The sequence below is a fragment of the Hibiscus syriacus genome, unplaced genomic scaffold (assembly GCF_006381635.1).
Source record: "Hibiscus syriacus cultivar Baekdansim isolate YM2019G1 unplaced genomic scaffold, ASM638163v2 tig00110602_pilon, whole genome shotgun sequence".
Classification (NCBI taxonomy): Eukaryota; Viridiplantae; Streptophyta; class Magnoliopsida; order Malvales; family Malvaceae; genus Hibiscus; species Hibiscus syriacus.
In genome coordinates, this window is record NW_024062798.1 from 196607 (window position 1) to 214623 (window position 18017).

Consider the following 18017-nt stretch of genomic DNA (forward strand, 5'->3'; position numbering starts at 1 on the left):
TTAGGTGCATACTGTTAAAAAAATCGTTAAGTGACACATGTTTCGTCCATATTTTTTAACAATATTTTTAAATAATATATTTTTTTTAAAATATAAACGTGACACTGTCACTTAACGATTTTTTTAACGATAAGTGTAGAGAAAACTTAACAAAAAAATTTTTAAATACTAAAATATTTTTCGAGACATTCTTTAGGTACTTATTTTTATATTTATCCTTTTAAATTTTTCAATTGGAATTTACATAATAGTTACACTTAGAATTTTCAAGTCGGGTTAATGGGTAAAGGCAAACTCGAATCCGAAACCGAAGAGAGAGACAGAAAAAGGTTAAGTTAGCCATAGTCAGCAGTAGTGACCCCATTTCTGTCTCACTCGCTGTCTCGCTGGCTCACTCAGTCATTGTGTAAAAGAAATCTTTCCCCCAAATATAAATAAATAGAAATTACACTGAAAAAGGGCTAACAGACAAAGACGTTCTCATTTTGAGTCATTTTTTATTGTTTATTATTATTATGGGGTTTCCCCCAAAATTATAAAGAAAAATAAATAATAATACTCATAAAATTTTGGACCCTTTTCACCATCGATTCAACCTTCCTCTTGATTTGATAACTTCTTTTCCTCTCAATTTTCACCAGAATATGTTATGTGTTCCACATATTCAGGTAACTTTTCTTTTTCCCATTTGTTTTGAGTGTTTGGTAGCTGAGAAAGTGCTGGAGAATGAAGGAAATTTGAGAGAGTGGAATTTTTTGTTGTTGTTTTTCGTGGTTTTGAGCTTACTCAGAGGTAAGGAAATTTGGGTGAGCTTGGTTTTTTTTAAGTGTTTTGAGCTAACTCTTCTTTGTTAGGTAAGAGAAGAGTAAACTAGAAGTTTGAACACATTTTTTTCTCCTTTTGTTTTTGTTTTTGTTTTCTTATTTGGTCGCTTAATCTGGTGGGCTTTGTTTACTTCAGTTATAATTTTCATTTTCTTTGAGATACGTGTAATTTCTTCCTTGTACAGATGGTAAGATTTGAGAAAAAAGAATGAGAGTTTTTATTCTTGATTTAGTTTGTTTTAAGGGAAATTTGTTGCTTTTTAAGATTGATGTGAGTATATGGTTTACTTTTTATGTTTATGCTTAATATATTGCTTACCTTTTCTGTTTGCTAATCTGAGAAATTGTACGGGGGAAAAAAGGGGAAATGGGTATTTCCCCCTTAGATGTAGGTTTCCTTAACAGTAACCTGTTAAAAAGAATGGAAAATGAATTTGGAGTTTAGATGATCAGTACCTAGGTTAAACCATTTCTATCCATTTTTCCTTAGATTTGCACTTCTCTGTTAGCTGGTGTGATGATGGAAGAAATGAAATGTTGTTTCTAGTGTTCTAAAGTAAGCTTAATTAGTTGCTTGGTTGAGTTGAGCTAGAGATTCTGTTATGACACCTCTAATCCGAGGTCTGTCTTAGAAAACAGAAGAACTTGAAGTGATTTACTATGGTGGTTGTGAGGCTATTTTGATTGGGATTCTTTATTTTTGGAAAAGTATGAAAAAGGAAACGGCATAAGTAATGTTTCCCGAAATTGTATTTTTTCTTTCTTTCTGGAGTTTAGGAAGTTCCTTGTCGAACTTGTCTAGGTGTAGTTCTTATTATAATCGAACTGAGAAGAGAGGGTTTTTTGGTGGGTGACAGAGGGAAAAGGTTGGTGTGGTTGAAAGGCTCCTTAAGTGTGTTGTCGGAAGTGTTGTATAAAAAACTTTGCTGAATGGCTTGATTGATCAAATTGTGGTACTAATTTAGTCTTTGAAGCTTGCTAAACCTTGCTTATGTTCTTATGGTGCATAAAGAGTTGGAGGTATAATGATGCTCGCTAAGTCCAAATTTTTGTAACTGGTAAACACTCGGAATGATGAGATGAACTAGCTGTTTCACACACAACCAGACAAAACATAAACTGGAAAAGGCATAATTTATGATAAAATTAAAGATTTAGACCTGAAACACTTGGGTAGAGTGACAATGCCTTGTGATGCAGCTGTATTGTTTGAATAAAAAATTAAGCTATTAATATGAAACCCGTCATCGGTGTTTAAGCATGCTTTTATGGCTATTCTCCTTCTCAATTTGACTGTTATGGTGCTGATTTTGTTGCAAAGATAAATAGTTACATTTAGTTTTACATTCTTTGTTATTGGGCATTGATTTTTCTTTCCCAAAACTGCTCTAACACTTGAAGCTGATATAGGCTTTACTGAATTGTTGCAATCATTGTTAAGGAGCTACAAGAGGTTTTTCAGTTGCATGATCCAATGGTGGCAAAAGGCTAGTATAGCTATGGACTGCTTTCAGAGTGTTAGCCGCGTTAAAGGCAAGTTGTTTGACTTTGCTAATTGGATCTACTTGAATTTAGCTTTAGACTTGTCATTGTGCTGTTAAGAAAGTGGCAAAGGTCTCCAACTTAATGTTATAAAGGTTTTGAGTTGGCTTTTTTTCTTGATTTTAAGAGACACTGGTTTTGATTTGCTGGGGATATTGTTATATGATCATCGGTCAATATTTCTATGATATTGGGCAAGTTCTCCTTTATTGTCAAGATGGACCCTGTATTTCTAAGTTTGCTGAGGATTATTTTTACTTGAAGTTCACACTAACAAGGCATCAGGGGAGTTACTATGTAGAAATAATTTGTTAAAGTAAATATGTTAGTATTTTTCCCAGTTAATGGTTAGCCATCATTATATTTGATTAGAGTTTTGGCCTAGATATCTTAGTTTTGTTCTTTGTTTTTACCTTACTAGCAAAAAACATATATGGTGCTTAGCTTTGAACTTTAACCTTCGTTTGAGAACTTACTCTATTCTATTTTAGATATTTATCCACTTATGACAGAATGTGGCTTGTGTCTAGTTGCAGGTTCCCTATGCCAACAGTTATTATTATTCATTTTCTGGTTATCTAGTTTCCAAGATGTTGCTGCACTGCAGACATTGCATGACCCTAGTCATGCTTCTTCCACATCTGAGCTAGCTAAGCCACCGGCTACCGCATTATTTGAACCTATAGAAATATCTCCCGCTGTCATTCCTCGATACCCTTATCCCGACGCATCTGCACCACCCATGTATCCAAGTTTCCCGTCAACTTATGAACCAAATTTAACTGGAAGATGCCCTGTAAATTTTTCTGTTACGTCGAATATCATGGGGAAAACAGCATCTGATTGTTCTCTACCTTTGGCAGCACTTGTAGGAAACGTAATATGTTGTCCACAGCTTGGTACTTTACTCCACATCTTTCAGGGTTACTACAGTGCCGACTCTGATAAGTTGGTCTTGCAAAACACTGTTGCTAATGATTTGTTTTTCGGATATCATTAGTATCTTAGCTAGTAGAGGGGCCAACAATACAATACCCACAGTATGTTCTGTAAAATCATCAAACCTCACTGGTGGTTCTTGTCCGGTGAAAGATGTTAGCACCTTTGAGAAAACGGTGAATACGAGCAAGTTACTGGAGGATTGCAGCACTGTTGATCCTCTAAAAGAGTGCTGCAGGCCTGTTTGCCAACCTGCAATTATGGAAGCTGCTTTACAAATTTCTGGAACACACATGATGCTCAATGATAATAAAAATGTTGTTGGGGAGACTAATCATATCGATGCCATCAACGACTGTAAGGGGGTGGTATATTCATATCTTTCAAGGAAACTCTCACCAGATGTGGCCAACACTGCGTTCAGAATACTATCTGCCTGCAAAGTCAACAAGGGTACAGATTCTATATCTCTTGCATGATTGTTTTCAGTATTTTACTTTACATTGTGATTTGGTTGTTTACATGTTACCCAAGTCTCTGATGAACTCACTTGGGTGTGCATCTTACCTCGGGAAGGTTCAAGTTGAGATGATCTTGTATTGAATGATGCCATCATTTGGTGAAAGAATGAAAATGGAGGCAATGGATAGTCTGAATAGATGGTTGATCATGTTATGCTGCTCTGACTTGTTAAAAAAAATGTAAACATATCTGCGTCGGACGCATAATTGTGTATGTCATGCACACGCAAGTACGAGTAATGTTGGATTTATGCTTAAATTATTTGTTGCTTACATGTTTTTATCTTTTTCTTCGATGTTGGTTCTTGTTTGTTCCCCCACATTTTGTTTCTACTACAGTACTTCTATATTGGGTAGAATATATCTTCTTTTTTAAAGAATATATATTGGATAAAATATCAAATATGAAAGATGAGGCCAAATTACAACTTCAGTTTCCTTATTAGACCATTGCTGTTTTGGCCGATACATAAGTATATTTTAAATTTGTTAATTCGAGCTACTCAGACTTGCATAACAAGATAAGGTCGAGTTAAAACTTAGTTTTCTGATGAGCTTAAGCTTCATTAGTCATTATCTCTATTTTGTTAATTCCCATTCTCAGTTCACATGGTTATTTTTCATTTGTTTTGCAAGATAGTTTCAAATACTTTTGAGTTTTATGTTTTATCTAAAGTGGGATTTTTTTTGAATATACAGTTTGCCCTTTGGAATTTAACCAGCCGTCAGAAGTAATTAAGGCATGCCGTAATGTAGCTGCTCCGAGTCCTTCCTGTTGTAGCTCATTAAATATGTACATTGCAGGGATACAGAAGCAAATGTTAATTACAAACAAGCAAGCCATTGTTTGTGCAATAATGTTCGGGTCAATATTAAGAAAAGGGGGAGTTCTGACTAATGTTTATGAGCTTTGTGATGTTGACTTAAAAGATTTTAGTATCCAAGGTACAGTGTTTTGTTTAATGTTCTTCTAAAACTTTGCCTATTTCGCTCTGCTGTTTTATCTGATATTGATGTTTCCTTCTTTTCTTTCTGCCTGTTGAATTCTTATGTGCGGTTTCTACGGCAGCATATGGACAACAAGGTTAGTCATGTTTCCTATTCTCGTTCTATCATCCACATTTGCATATTCACCGGTTAATAATATAAATGGTGTATGTATGACTGTTTTATATGCCTGTGTATGTATATGTGTGGTATATGGACGATAAGGTTTGAAGCGCTATGTGCATGCCGATTAATTCATCAAATGAGTTACTTTTTACATGTTTATATTTTTACTCTTGGATCTTGTTCATACCCAAGTCGAATGCATACTCATCGGACACGCACATGAGTCCGAGTAACATAGGTCTTAATTAGTTAGATGATTATACACTAAAACTTGAAAGAAATTAAAATGTACCGTAAAGACTAAAAATTTTGGTTTTTTTTCTACATATCTAGGATGCCTACTACGAAGCTTGCCAGCAGATGTGGTATTTGACAATTCGACTGGCTACAGCTTTACATGCGACTTGACTGACAACATTGGAGCTCCGTGGCCTTCATCATCATCGATGTCATCCTTGTCTCTTTGTGCTCCAGGTAATTCATTCGCAGAAAAAAGGGCTTTCATATGTTTTATTCTCTCTTGCAAGGGATCAACACAATTTAAGCGTGTGGATTTAATGAAGCTTAATTTCCTTGTGTGCTTCATCTTATATCCTAATGGAATGGCTGTTGCCTGCTGTTGCAGAGATGTCGTTGCCTGCCCTACCAACATCCGATATGCTGAAAAATCCCGGTTTGTAACAGTTCTTATCTGTATATGCAATACATATTCGGGTATGGGTATGGGATAGATGACTCCGATTAAATGGAATAACTTGGAAAAAAACAAAACATTAAACATACACATCCGACCCGACGCTTGTAAATCTGATTAACATAGGCTTGGTTTAAGTAACTTATCTGTATCTGCATATGTATCGAAATGATAGATTTTTCTGATGTTGATGCAGGCTGCCATGGATGCACATTGGAAATATTGGTACCCATTTTTTCATTTTTTGTATTCAGCGCATTTATGTTCTGAAGAGAGTTTGTAGCCTTGCAGATTGAGCTGTGGTTTTAAGAAAAAGACAGTTTAGGACTGTGTGGTGGAAAAATTTACTTGCGTTGTATGTTTCCATTAGGCCTTTCTTCAGCTGCCTTGTATAGTAAGTAATCTATTTTGCTCTTCATTTCCCCTGCTCTCTCCCACTTGAACTCGGGCGATTACGGTTCGATTCGGTTTTCGATTCGGTTTTCGATTCTCTTAACTGGATTGATTGGAATCGAATTCCTTCAGCTTATAAAATTTTAAAATAATAGGAAAAGCTAAAGGAAAAAGGATGTAGAGAGCAACAGGGAGGCCAACATTACTACAATGTTTTGAAAAGTAAATTACAATAAAGTCCAATAATTGTGACATCCATAACCAAATATAAAACACACGTTTGAACCCAAATTTGAAGGGTCTTTTTATTAGGTCAGGCGGAAAAACTAATTGACTCAATGGGTCGGTTCGAAATTTATTTTGTAATCTATTGTAAATGTTATAGTGCAGGGTAAATTTGTCACGTCGACGTGATAAGTTTATTTAAATAATATTTTTTTATTTAAATTTATTATTTTGATGTGATGAGTTTTAATAAAAATATATTGTTAAAATTAATTTTATCAAGGTTAAAAGTTTGAATAAAAAATATATTTTATTAAAATTCGTTATATTGATGTGATAAGTTTCAAGTTAATGTAGTAAATGTCGAATATTCTTAAATAATTTATTTTGTGTAGTCTTGGGTTAAATAAACTGTATTGGGCCAAATTTGCCCTTTTTGAAGTCTATATAACAACAAATAGCACTTGGCAAGTATATCCTCATTTGATTTTCAGCTACTTAAATTACTCATATACCAACATAAAAAATTAAATACAAATAACAACATCTATAACGAATTATTTATTAAAATGAAGCCCCTTGTATGGTGGTACTATAGTAGGAAAAGCGCAAATGTGACCAGAGTCGAATATTATTTTTAAACACTCGAAAAATTAATATCTAATCAGCATAGATTCATATTATCAAATCTTATATCGGGTGATATAGCATTTTAAACATATACTCATTGAGTGATTTAAGACAGAGTTTACATACGTATGTTCTCGCCTAGCTTATGCTCGTGTTAACACGCATCTTCGATACGCATCTCACATATTTTTTTTCTTATAAAATTCTTCCAATAGTCACATAGATTAAATATGTGTTATATCATAAGTATATGGTATAGTCCATTTTATACATGGACGTTTTATACAAGGACGGACGCATTAAAAAATTTAGGGGCGGAGAGTTATAAAATTTTAAGGGGTGCGGAATTAAATAATTAATAGAAAATAAAAAGATAAAATATAATATAAAAAGTTAGGAATCGAGAATTTGTTTATTTATTTAACCATACTGAAAAATTAAAATTTCGTAAGTTATTAAGAAAATAATTAAAAATAAGAATTAGATTTTATTTTCTAATTTTGATGTAGATTTAATAAATTAAATTTCTAAAATGGGGAAATTTATCTATTTGATATTTTGTTTCTATTCAGAATAAGGGGTTTTAGTCTTTGAGGAAAATAAGAATTCTAATTGAGTTCAACTTGTCAGACAATATGAACGTCTCGAAATGAGTTTGATTTGATTTCATTCTCCTCTGTCCCTCCCCGCACTTTTTTCGTTTTCAGAATCCCTGTTTGTCTCTCTCTCTTGAATCCTTAAATTCTCTCTCAAAATCTCGTTTCTCCCTTTCTTTCTTTCATCTGCTGATGTAATTTCAAGTTAGAACGGCTCCCTTCAGTCCAGTGTTTCTCATATTTGAATTATATTTTCTTTTTTCATTGGTAGTTCTTCTTCCCTTTGGTGTTTTTTTTAATCTGGGTTTTGATTCTTTTATGGCGGGAACGCCTCGGCTAGCTGGAAGTAACCGATTTTCCTATCTCTGACACTTGTCACAATTCTGGGTTTGCGTTTTTGTTATTTGATTCCCATTCTAATTCATGTAAAGCCTAAATAATTAAGGGTTTGAGAATCGGGGATTGTTTTTTTAAAGTTAAATACGATGGCGAACGCACCGGGGAACCATCAACAAGGAGTGAATCACTCGTTGCCTTCTTTCAATGAAGCACACTTGCACAGCGGGAATCCGGTCGTGGGTTCGAGTTTGCTTCATAACCCGTGTATTTCGTTGGAGTGGAGCTCAGAAGAGCAAGCTGTACTCGAGGAAGGGTTAAGAGTGTGAGTCTTCTTTTTGTCTTTTTAGTTGCATAGAATTTTGTGGTTTTGGTGAAATTCTGTTTTTGTAGATCTCAAGTCTTTAATGAAATTTTAAATAATAGAAATGTGATTTCCGTTCCTGGGTTCTTATTTGTTGTGGTTGCTTAGAATTGATTGTAAATGATAAATAAGCGAAAGGTCTGTCTATGAAGAGTATGAGCAACATAGGCCGTAAGCAAGGTGATCGAAATGCTGTTTAGAGATCTTATGCTTGTTAATGTAGCTTTTGTGGTGCCAAGATACGGGAGGTAAAGTGAAACATTATACTTCGAAGTGTGTGTACCGCCGAGCATGTAGACACTAACTTTCCATAAGGAAGCATTTGAATAATCTCTGTTCCCCAACCTGTGGGTTCACTTTTGGCTCCTATTGTATCGAAACTTATAGAATCACCTGTCCTTGAAACTTGCAGTGTATTTGGTTCCATAATTGAAAATATAACATGTTTGTGTAGGTTTTGCGTCTTTACACGTCCAAAGCATCTTAGTTCCCGTAACTATTTTTTTTTATAAGATTTTGAAGGTCTCTTTAAAAACCTCCTTCTTGATTAATGGAGCTTGTAAAGAAGCTTCTTAATCATCGGAAGGAGGAAAAGAGTGCCTTATAATTTCATTGAAGAAAATAAGAATTACAACCTTGGAAAGAAAAATCCAAGTAGAACCCTTACAACAATTCTTGAGCCTTAAAACCGAACTATAGAAGTCAACAACATAATAATCAACCTATACCAGCCTTTGCTAGAGCATCGACATCCATATTAGTTGTCCTTGCAATCCATCTAACAACCCCCCGACAGTTTTAAGACACTCAACAATATCTCTAACAATGAAACCATAAACAGCTGGACATGAGACAACCTTATTGATCCAGTCTACTGCAACTCTGCTATCACTCTCTATGATCAACCTATCTTTAACCCTCCCTAGGATAGAGGTAAAGAAAGAGATACCCCTTTGGATAGCTTTAAGTTCCTTCAATGTTGGAGGTCCAGAACCATCCGGTTCCTGAATCCACATTCAACTTGATGAAACCCGTAGGGGGAGGTAACCAAGGGGTTATGGAAGACTTCAAGAAATTGTAGGACGAGTAAGAATCCCCTATAGAAGGATCAGAAATTAAGGAGTCCTTAGGAATAGAAACATCCTTATTCTTTGCTAAATACCAAGAGGCCAGCCTAACTCTTGTTAAGAAGAATAATTCAGTCTGATCGAGCTTCCCCCCTTCAAAAACTATGTAATTCCTGAATTTCCAGATTGTCCAAATAACAGCCCCATGAATGAAAGTCCAAATTACCGAATTAGATTTCAACTCATCCCAAGCAAGAAGAAATTTTTTTGCTTCTGCAGAAAACACAGAACTAAATCTCCAAATATTTAGAAATTTATTCCACAAAGACCACGCAATCGAACAGGAGAAGAATAGATGCGAAGAAGATTCTTCAACCATTTTACAAAGAGGGCATAAGCCATCCTCAATACCTTGAACTCCTCTTTTAACCAATTCGGATTTAACTGAAATTTTTTGAAGCACAATTTGCCAAACTAATGTTTCAACTCTAGGGGGAACCAATCCTCTCCAAACAATCTTGTTCCAGAAATGAGACTCTTCTGAAATTGAAGCACAACTCTTAACACAAGAACCGACTGTATAAACCCCATCCCCACTGCCTTATATCCATCCTTTTCAATTTTCATTTCTACTTTATTATTTTACTTGTTTCTTCCATGTTACATTCTTTTCCTATATTTTACCCGTACTTTTTCAATTCCCATTACCTTCTTTACAACAGCCTTCTATAATCCACCATGTTTTCCTACTTGGGGTCTCCCATCTTTACCTGTTATCCACGGGGAAGAAGGAAAAAATAATTTAACCTTATATATGTTACTGGTGCTTACCATTGGTATCCTAGAGACAAAAAATGTTTTTGATATTGGATCTTAAGGTTTCAAGAGTGAAGGTTACTAGTGCTGCTCATGTTTTAATCATTCATTCTTTCTTTATTTGTTTTTTGTGTTTGCTCAATATGGTTTTGTTGTTTGTCTTTGTTTTGGATAAGACCTTTCTTAGGGATAAGCGTCCCCCCTGATTTGTAGAAAATCATAATGCAACTTTATCTTGTTAAGTAATCTAAAAGTTTGGTTCACCAAATGTAAATGGATGATACGCATGCTCTAATTGGTATTATTGTCTTTTTTCTAATTTTCCTCGTGTATCGTGCTTTATTCGGTGGTAATTGAGAGTTATATGCCAAGCTAGTAGGGTTGTGAGATAGAACTTCTGAGTGAATTATGACATATCAGTATTTACCTCTCTATGTGAAGAATGAATGATTTCCTTACTAAGGCTTTCATTATTCTGTTTTTTTGTCCCTTCGAAAACTAGATAAATGATATCATAATCTTTCATTCTTTTTCAAGCTGACATTTGAGGAAATAGAACTGGAGCCTAGATAGGTAAATCAGTTTATTGGGGGGAATTTGTTCCTTCCTCTAAGCCACAATAGTATGAGAAGTATTATTGATTGATTTTCCTTGAACAAAATTAATTAGATGAGAAAAAAAACTAGATTTGTCTAAAACAAAAAGAAAAGAAACTGAAGAGATCGTTGATAGAAATGTTTCTTAATAAATTGGTGGACAATTAATGAGGTGAACAAGAACAAGAAATAAAAGCAGTTCATAAATGTAAAGAAAGAAGAAAAAAATATGGTATTTCTTTAGATATCTGTAAGGATGTAGAGGGCAATGCTCTTGGGCCTTGCATTATAGAACTGTAATCTTGGAGTTGGCGGGCTACGGCTTTGTGTTTTATATAGTAATAAGAGAGAAAGATATTTGGCAAATATGCATCTGGAAGCTTAAACAATAACTGGCTCCAAAGAATTCTAGACATTGTTGCTGCGAAGATATTAATTTCTGCCGATGAACAGAAATTCTGGACATTGTTGCTGCGAAGAACGTTCATTTCTCAAGGAACGCATAAGGGACACTTATATTGAGTCTGCCGAAGATCTTGATTAAGTAGCTGGAAAATGCCCATCCGATTTGTTACACTTTAAGGAAATGATTGCAAAGAACTGATTCTCCTTCAGCCTTTTCTGCACTACAGAAACACTAATATTTGATATAGAAAATTGACATTAGATTCCTTATTTATATGGGTGTAGTTTGTCGCAACAAAGAACATTTATTGTTTAAGTAGCACATAAGATGAGGTAGCATGCATTAAGACTTCTGCTGAAGTTCATAAGAACGGGAAGGGAAAAGGGGTTGTCAAAACATTGAACCCGAAACTGGTGTCAATTGAAGATTTGATAACAAGTCTTTTGCCACTTTACCTGTGGTCCAGTCAACATAAAACTCTTATGCATGTAGTTTGTTGCCGCAAAGCACATTTAATGTTTTATGTAACGCATAAGGCGGGTTATCACTTGATATGGAAAATTTAAATATGTTGCCTTATTTATGCCTGTAGTTTGTTGCTGCAAAGAGCGTTATTTCTTAAGTAATGCATATGAGGGATAGCATGCCTTAAGGCTGAAATTCTTAATTAGGTAGTTGGCAATTGCCCATCCAGTTTGTTGCACTTGTTGGGCAATGACTGCAGAAAACAGATTCTCTCCTTCAACCGTTTCTTTTGGGCACTATAAAATGCTGCTGATATTTGGTGTTGAGAATTGCAAGGGTTCCTTATTTATATGTGTAGTTTGTTCTATTCCATATTTGGAGTCTCCGATTGTTTTTCTACTTGGTAAGTCATTAGGATTGGTAGAAATACAATATATGAACTGTTTGGAGGATGCACTAAAGCATTCTATCTTTTCCTGCATATAATTTTTACTTCTGTTATTCAATTTGTCTTGTTTCCTTTTTCTTTTATGCCAATTAATTGAGCTACTTTGCTTTCAGGGTTAACAAACTGAAATGTTTTTCTTCCCCCCCCTGAATTGAGTTCATTGACTTAATTTTCACGGTGATATCTTGGTATTTCTTGCAGATTTGCTTTAGATCCAAGCACAGTTCGTTACGCGAAGATAGCTATGCATTTACCACATAAGACAGTGCGGGATGTGGCTTTGCGTTGCAGATGGATGACTGTGAGTTTTTTCTCATTCATCTCTATTTATACCTATCAATTATTTTTTTGCCAGAATCGCAGAATGTAGACTCATATATATAACCACATGCCGAACATATTTTGCATTAGCATGCTGCTTCAATGATACAAGACATAATCATTTTACTCAACTCATATATATTTGGCTAAATGTTCAATTAAGGGTCTAACCTTTTAGAGATTACTCACATAAGGGCGTAACCTTTTAAGTCACTTGAGTAAGGGCCTAACATTCTCGGATTTGCTCAAATAAAGGTCTAACCTTTTTGAGAAGGCAGGATAAAGGTTTAACGTTTTCAAATATGCTCAAATAATGATCTAACATTTTTTAATAATGTTCAAATAAGAACCCTTTTTTGAAAACCTTTTCAGAAGGTTAGGCCCTTATTTGAGCATATTTGAAAATGTCAAACACCTGTTCTACCTTTTCGAAAGGTTAGGCCATTGTTTGAGCAGATCCAAGAACATTAGGCCCTTATTCAACCATATTGAAATGTTTGGCCCTTATGTGAGCAACCCCTAAAAGGTTTGGCCCTTATTTGAGTACTTAGCTGATATATTTTGATGGTTTCATCTTAAATCTACTTTAGAAGATGAAGCACTTATGATTGGACAAAAGGATATTTACTCTATTTTTACTGAGCAAAAATGTTGTTTATGCATGCATGTGTGTATTATAAGAGCATGATTTGATTTATGCTTTATGCAGAAAAAGAGAAGTGACAAGAGGAGGAAGGAAGAGGTGAACTTAACCAGGAAAGGTAAAGCAAAAAAGGTAAGATTTACTTGTTTTTTCCTCTTTATGTGTGTAAAGTACACTTTTTTGTTTTGATTGCTCCTAAGAGCCGTCTTGGTTGGTTACTTGGAATTCATAAAATTAGACTTAAGCTAAACGTAATTTATCTCTCTGTGAAACTGACATGAATAAGTTCTCTGTTTATATCTATCTCCCAAACAGGCACACGTGAAAATATGTGAATGAATGCTTTCATTCACACTCGAAAACTCTATTATACATGTGAGGTGTTGGAGGGAAACTCCTCGACCCCAGGAGGGTTATTTAGCATAACAGTACATGTTTTTCTTAGTAGAGATGTTGAATGGATATTGAAGTAGTTCCTGCCCCCTCTCTAGGGGGAAACTTGTACGGAATTTTTAACAGTCCTTAGTCTGCTGATAAGAAGTTCACGACTTCAGCCGATATTTAGACTTGGAATTTATTGGACTTTTCTGGGAAGTTTTCTTTCAAAGCTTCCGGGTCATGCTAATATATTTTTGATATGATGATGATTATGAGAAATAAAGCATTAATTTTATTTATAATCATATTTTGGACCAATAGATACTTAGCAAAATATCTTTTCTTTACGTTTTCAGGAAAGAGTTGTTGGCTCTTCAGCAGATCCTACTCATTTTGCTGGTCAATCCAGCGTTTCCCAAAATCCAACCCCAATGGCTCCTAAGGACTATAATGATTGTATTCCATTTGAAGGTTGGATTTTATCCTCGACAGTTTTTATTTTGCTATTAATAGCTAAGTCTTTGTTGATTCTTTCTTGCAAGTTTTACACTTTATTAAATAGACCTATTAGCATGCAATTTTAATTAAATTTATCAGTTTACATTTTCATCAAGATTTATTCAGTATTTTATTGAAAGAAGTTTTATATACATAGTATTGAAGTAGAAATCGAGTTTTACTGTCTCATATTATGTTGCTTTAATAATTGCACTCTCTATATTTTTTTATTTAGTTTACAATTGCCAAATTTTTTTAAGCATGAAATCTCCTTTGTCTTCTATGCTGTTATTACTGGAAAATTTAATTGAAAAACTACATTAATGCCTTTTCACAGCCATCGGCAGGGTGGCAAGTGAACTTCTGCAGCAGAACGCTCAAGCCCTGAATCAAATGTCTGCAAATCTTGCATCTTATGAGGTATTGGCATGTTATATCAATTTTACTGTGTTACTCTCACTCTTCATTTTCTTGAAGTTCTTGTGTTTATACCAATATCATGCATATTCAGACATGAGTATGGGGGTGGGACATCCCAAAGATCCTTTAGACAAATGGAAAACTTGGAAATTTTTTCGACATACCAGAGTCCAAGTATTATAACTTCAATTCTCCGCACTATAGTTATGTGCAGCTGACTAGTATCAGGTCACTTACCGACTGTGATAAAATATTCAAAGTGTCTCCTCTTATTATCTGGCATTACCAGGATGGTAATGTTTTGAATTAGCATATATTTTGAGTTGGCGTGGATGAAGCCTAATTTCTGTGCTGTTCAGCCTTGGCTGGTCTCTAATGGAATTTGTCTCCTTTACCGTTTTCCAGTTGGAGGAAAATATTGTTCTCCTCTCCCAAACTCGTGACAACATTCTCAAACTCTTGAATCTGTAAGTTCCCGGTTTTTGTTAAAGATCCGTTTCTATATTAGTTGGAATCTTAATTTGTTTGCGATACAAAAGAATCGAGTCTTTGAACAATTGCAAAGTTTATGCACATTTTCTTTTCTTTGCCTTAACCGGATGCAACACAGGTTTGCTTCTTTTCCTTACACACGCCAACTATTCTTAACCAGCTAAACCGTCTTGCGGGCTCGAATATTATTTGACATATTCCACCTATGTTACCGAGCCTTTACTTTTTAAAACTACCGTTCATCACTTGTGCTGGAATCATACCCGAACATGTGTATCGGGAGGATTCTGATATGCTTCTATTCATTTTCCATTTGCAGGATGAACGAAGACGTGCCCGATATCATGAAGCAGATGCCACAACTCCCGGTGAAAATGAACCTCGAGCTTGCCAACACCATCTTTCCTCCACCACCTCCTATGCCGTGATCGTCCTCCCAGCTTATCAATTTAGTTCTCCCTTAGACTCAGTGCGGTGCGCGTCTCTGATGAACGGGAAAACAATTGCCCGTCGACGAGTCGGTCTCACCTTTAGCGTTTAAGAAATTAGAAGTCTCAGTGTAGTGTTTTTCTTTATTTTACTTTTGAACTCTACAGTTTGTTTCTTAGTTTATGCACAGATGATTTAGGGGTCGTATAGTGGGGGTATATGCATAAATTAAAAGTTAAGACTATGAACTTTAATTCTTTGCTTTAATATAGTTTTAAAATTTCCCCATTAGCTATGTTGATTTATATATAACATCATATGTGTGTACTAATTAAAAAAATAAGAAATAAATAATTAAAACTAATTGGAAAATAGTAAATAATCGAATTGATATATAATATTATACTCTTTGTACATTTAGAATTTAATCTTACATTTTAGATTTAAAAATTTAATTTCCATTATTAATACTGTTAAAATTATTTTGCTAAATTCATTCATGTGATAATTTTAAATAAAAAGACTATCTTGGTAGTTGTTTAATCAGAAGAATGGCGTTGTAATAGAGAAAATTAATAATATTAATGCATGGACTTGAATTTCTTTAAATCTAAAAAGTACAGGAATTTAATTGCCTAAAATTAAAGGTTGGAGGACTAATTTCTAAATTTTGGAAGAGTACAGGGGCTTAGACCATATTTTAACCTAAAACAAAATATCCCCTAGGGTTTTGTTGGAGCGTATATAATTGTTGAATTTCACAGAAATTAGGGTCTGGAGCGTGCTCTGTTGTCTGGGTGTGAAGTAGCATCAATCGAAAATGGTTAATCTCATTTCTCTATTCAATAATCTCTTTAGATTTCTGAATATATTCTTGATTTGATCTTCGTTTCCTCCTCCTTACGTTTAACGCCGATTGTATATATGTGTGTGTTTCTGGCTTCCCTGTTCCTTTTTTTTCTTCCAATTTTCAACCTTGAAAACTTCCAAATGGTGTTTATCAAGACAGATGGAGAATGGGTTACTTTTGTTTATGTGTTTTAAGAGGAGAAAATGGAAGATGTAATGGGTTACTTTTGTTTCTAGAGAATGTACAATCATGATAATTAGCACTTCTCCATTGATGGGTTTTTCGTGTTTAGCAACATCTGTTTGATTTGCTTAATATTGGATTATAGTATCATTAGTCGACATAGATGTTTAATTCAGTTGGAATGAAATGCATGGTGCTTGATTTGTTAATTATGATGTTTGCGTATGAGAAGTCCCCATTGTTTCAAGGTTATAAATGTGGTAGGATAATGAATTCTGTATAAAAGAGCTTCAATAATCAATGATCTTCTAATGCCACTACATTACAAAGCATCTGATCATGTTGTTATTGGTAAAGAATATGTTATTCTTGAATTGCTGTAGTATCAATTTGTGCTTTTGCCTTGTGCATTGAGTTGTTTTTTTGCTTGTTAGTATCACCTTATGTTACTCGGAATCGGGTGTAAGCTGAATAAAGGCTGTTTTACGTTGTTGGTCTTTTCATTTTTTTTCAAGTTTTCCATGTATTTTGAGTCTTGTATTTCCATGCACATGTTTGGTCATGGACACTTTTAGACAATGTAGAGTTGGAGCAATATAGATGTCAACTTTCTGTGTTTATGGTTATGGTCTCTGATTTACATGTTATGATGCACACAGCCGAAGCAAATTCATGAGATTAAGGACTTCCTTCTCACTGCCAGGAGGAAAGATGCACGCTCGGTAAAGATCAAGAAGAGCAGAGATGTAGTTAAGTTCAAGGTCCGATGCTCCAAGTACTTGTACACGCTCTGCGTGTCTGATGCCGAAAAGGCCGACAAGTTGAAGCAGTCCCTTCCTCCAGGTAGATTGATATGTATGAATATAGTAGCCTTTTTTTCCCTTTGTTTTAAAATGACCTGCCATGACATAGAATTGTAGATAAAACGAATCATTGTTTATCTCATAATGTAGTTGAAATGTGTTGTAGTTTCCATAGCTAGCAGCAATACAGTTGATCTTAGTGTTGTTTATTATATTGTCAAAGTCGATAACATAACGATCTCGGCAATGAGTTTTGATCATAACCTCACATTTTTTTGCAGGTTTGAGTGTCCAAGACCTGTGAAAAATAGGGTTGCATCAAGTCTATCATTCAACTTCTAGGCTAAAAAGGCTAGATTTTGATTTTAGGTTTTATTGTATTTCATGTCATTTTACATTCAAACTCATCATTTTCTTCTGTAATGGATTTATATTTTTGGTGTTTAGAGGATGATGTGTGCACTTTTGGATGATTAATGAGATGTTGGTGCTTTTGTTTGATAGAAACCCTACAAGGTTAAGGAGTGATAAGGCTGCAAATGCTTTTTCAATATACCTTTCATTGCCCTTATTCGGATACATCATGTCGGTACCGGCTTAACTAGAAAACAACTAGTAAGAGATAAACATAAGTTCCAATTATGCAAAAACATATTCATCAAGAAACATACATTTACATACATGCGTGCAAGAAGCAACCCTCAACCAAGTACTTACGGATCAGTTTGCTGCTACATCATATATCATGTAAATTGTCATCATGATGAAAATGTTAGTTTATATTCAAATGAGCTTTTCTTTATCTTTTGATGTTTGATGTTTGACAGCATCCACTGCTTCGAATTGAAGTAGAGAGTGAATAAAACGAACTGCATCCACTGCTTCGAATTGAAGTAAAGAGTGAATAAAACGAACTGAGAGAAGCAGATAAGCATGATCACTGCTTCGAAAAGGAAGGGATACTTGTTCGGAGGATGCATGGTGAGATAAATAGCATGCATAATCAGAGAGCACAAACCCAGAAA

The 18017-nt window shown here is 34.7% G+C and overlaps 2 protein-coding genes and 1 pseudogene across 2 annotated transcripts; all 3 read left to right on the top strand.

Moving 5' to 3' along the window:
- Positions 1-476: 476 nt before the first annotated feature.
- LOC120135234 lies at positions 477-6055 on the top strand (annotated as a pseudogene).
- Positions 6056-7551: 1496 nt separating this feature from the next.
- Positions 7552-15365, top strand: LOC120135236. The gene is made up of 7 exons (XM_039151544.1): positions 7552-8138; positions 12177-12276; positions 13006-13071; positions 13674-13788; positions 14153-14235; positions 14641-14702; positions 15047-15365. The coding sequence occupies exons 1-7, from the start codon at positions 7963-7965 to the stop codon at positions 15153-15155; spliced, it is 711 nt and encodes a 236-aa protein (XP_039007475.1). The 5' UTR covers positions 7552-7962; the 3' UTR covers positions 15156-15365.
- A 540-nt stretch (positions 15366-15905) lies between these two features.
- Positions 15906-17469, top strand: LOC120135237 (60S ribosomal protein L38-like). Its single transcript, XM_039151545.1, has 3 exons — positions 15906-15979; positions 16849-17032; positions 17274-17469. Exons 1-3 carry the CDS (start codon positions 15977-15979, stop codon positions 17294-17296), a joined length of 210 nt encoding a protein of 69 aa, XP_039007476.1. The 5' UTR covers positions 15906-15976; the 3' UTR covers positions 17297-17469.
- Positions 17470-18017: the final 548 nt, after the last annotated feature.